The 2942-nt window shown below is 42.3% G+C and overlaps 1 protein-coding gene across 1 annotated transcript in view; it reads left to right on the top strand.

Moving 5' to 3' along the window:
• TMEM178B (transmembrane protein 178B) overlaps window positions 1-1553 on the top strand; it is a 217769-nt gene extending 216216 nt beyond the window's left edge. Inside the window, exon 4 of the mRNA XM_021388437.1 lies at window positions 403-1553. Coding sequence (XP_021244112.1) covers window positions 403-515 — 113 coding nt within the window. The 3' untranslated portion in view covers window positions 516-1553. The remainder of the gene's footprint in view (window positions 1-402) is intronic.

A 2942-nucleotide genomic window follows, 5' to 3' on the forward strand; every position in this document is an offset into this window, starting at 1 on the left:
TTTCTTCTCCTTTCTTTTCTTCTCCTTTCCTTTCTTTTCTTTTTTCTTCCTAAAATGCAGAAAACAAAAAGGACAGAAGACATGGGGAAAAGCAAAAAAGCATTTTCTCTTTCCTGCCAAACTTTAGAAAGAAGCAAACAGACAAAAACAATTTAAAATAAGGATATTATGAAATAAAAACAGAAAACGAACAACAGCAACAACAACAACAACAAAAACCAACATGAGGATGTCTCAGCAGACTCTCCAACAATACGGTTTTAATCTTCCAGCTGCCTTACATCCAGGCTTACAACTGAGGCTGAACTGCTAATGCAAATGCAGTAGAAGGCCTTCTGAAAATGCTGTGATACTTGTGTGTATAACATTTTCTTCCCTCTTCTTCTTTTATTTTTTTTTAAGAAAAAGAAAAATGTAAAACATTGCAATGTGATTGTCCACTACACCATCCATGCTGTGTTTGTGGCCCAAGACTGAGGCAACTGCAGAAGCGTGAAGAAAGCCGTCAGGTCTGAGACAGTGCGTCTCCTCTGGTGGATTTCTGGATGGTTCTGGTTTTCGTGGAGCATCTGAGAGTTCAGAATGGTGGATCCAAGGGAAGACTGACCAGGGAGAAGGGAGGTGGGGGGAGTCCTGGCAGTTGTTCCTCCTGATAATTTACTGGATTGGGATTTCATTGAGTTTTCAGATGTTTGAGAAAACTGGGCAAAAGCCATTACTGAGGAGAGAAAGGGAGAAAATTTTTGTAAGAGAGAAGTAAGAGAAGCCTCTTGTTGTGTTCATGTATGCCAAATAAGAACTTCACACATCTTGTCTTTGGAACCTGCCCCAGTTCACTGGACATCTCCACTCTCCATCTGGGAGAACTGTGTACAGATGGAAAAGAAAGGGTCAGATGCAGAGAATGGAGATCCATTTCCCACGAGCCTAAGCGTTGTATGATATAAGTGTGAATCTTCAAATGGGATTCTCTCTCTCTTTTGGTCTTTCTCTTTTTCCTGCTACTCCTCTTCCCATTACCCCCTTCTCCCTTTGCTCCTCTCTCCCTGTCGTTCAGGTCATAGATCCCAGAAGAGCTAACAGAACAGCCAAGCTTGCAGATGGGTATGTAAACCTTTGGAGGAAGCAGAGCATTTTGGCTGTGAAGACAGCAGCTGCTCACAGGGGAACAGTGGCTGAGGGGAAGGTGAGGTGAAAGGACAAGACTGTAACCAAAGGGAGCTGGAAGAGGCAACTGCTGAGTGGCTCTGTTCAGGAAGTGATGGCACCACTGATAAATGAGCAGGCAAATGGAGACAGGGTAGAGAAAAAAAGTCCCCCACAAAACAAGCTAACCCAACGTGCTCTTAATTCAGGGATAGTTCCATCAGTCCTTTATTACACCCCATGTCTGCATGCCATCAGTTCTCATTTGATGATCAAATGGGCCACAAAGAACAAAGATGATCAGAGGGCTGGAGCACCTCTCCTGTGAAGACAGGCTGAGGGAGTTGGACTTGTTTCACTTAGAGAAGAGAAGGCTCCCAGAAGACCTAATTGCGGCCTTCCAGTACTTGAAGGGAGCTCATAAAGAGGAGGGGGACTGACTTTTTACACAATCTGGTAGTGATAGGACAAGGGGGAATGGCTTTATATTAAAAGAGGGGAGATTTAGGGTAAATGTTAGGGGGAAATTCTATACTCAGAGTGTGGTGAGGTGCTGGGATAGGCTGCCCAGAGAGGTTGTGGATGAGACATTCAAGGCCAGTTTGCATGTGGCTCTGGGCGACAACCCTGCCCACGGCAGAGGGCTGGAACTGGATGAGATTTAAGATCCCTTCCAACCTAAGCCATTCTGTGATTCTATGATCTCCTGAATCTGTGAAATCTCACAAGGATAAGGAGGCAATCTGCTGAAACGATGCCTGCACGGAAATAAAGACATTAACTCCAGATCATGCTATTTACACAGCTGTCAAGAAACAGCATTTTGACTCGTTAAAAAAAATCCAACCAAGAAATAATTCTTGTGCAATGCAATTGCATAGCCAGCCATTCCCCTTCCAGATCTGCTTCCCCTCCCCGTTACACCTTGTGTGATGATGTTCCTCTGTTAACAGTGTCCAAAGAAATAAAGTTTCTGAAGGCTATTTTGGAGTAGGGTAGATTTGGTTTTCTTTCACTCCTGCTCAGCTACTTAGCATTTATGTTATTTGGTTTACAAATTCCCAGAACATGCCAATGTCAGCTGCCAAGTCAATGTGTTGCTACTGAAATGCCATCCCTGGCAAGTGAAGTTTTGTCATTTCATTCTCCATTAGATCTGACTGGAGAAAGTAAGTATTTATTGATTCATGTTGAAAATGGAAACCTTTTGAAGAAACTTGCTTTTTAAGTCAATTGGATTTTTTCTTCTGGCAATGTTTTCAAACAGAGTGTTTTGAAGAGCTTTGAAACTGTTTGAATGTGCAAGTGCTCACTAGATGAGGAGGCTGATGAGTTACCATTGGACAGAAGGAAATTAAAAATAAAAACGGCTCTTGGAAAGCTAAATTGAAACTGAAAGCATAAAACCAACAAATGAAAATTAAAAGAGACCTTTAAAAATGTGAAAATTTTCAAAATATGAAAAATATTGAGAAAAAGCAACTTCTCATAAAGGTGTTAATGCTTTACAAAACCGGTAATTGTTTCATTAAAACATCTTTGAACACGAACTTTCTTCTTCCTCTGCAGTTCTGAGTGTGATAGGGAAACTCTTTCATGTGAATACAGATACCTGGAATAACCTCACTAAACCGAAAGGCACAGGGGTTTCTAGCTGGCGTCTGCCCTTGGGTCCTGTGGCATGGAAAGTGGTGTGACAGCTCCTGTGGTGGTGTCCAGCCTTGTGTGAGCTGTGACAATTCACAAGGCGTATTCTTTTCAGTTGGAGTTTTGAAGGAGCTATAGCAGTAAGACTG

This window comes from Numida meleagris, chromosome 1, assembly GCF_002078875.1.
Source record: "Numida meleagris isolate 19003 breed g44 Domestic line chromosome 1, NumMel1.0, whole genome shotgun sequence".
In the NCBI taxonomy this organism is placed as follows: domain Eukaryota; kingdom Metazoa; phylum Chordata; class Aves; order Galliformes; family Numididae; genus Numida; species Numida meleagris.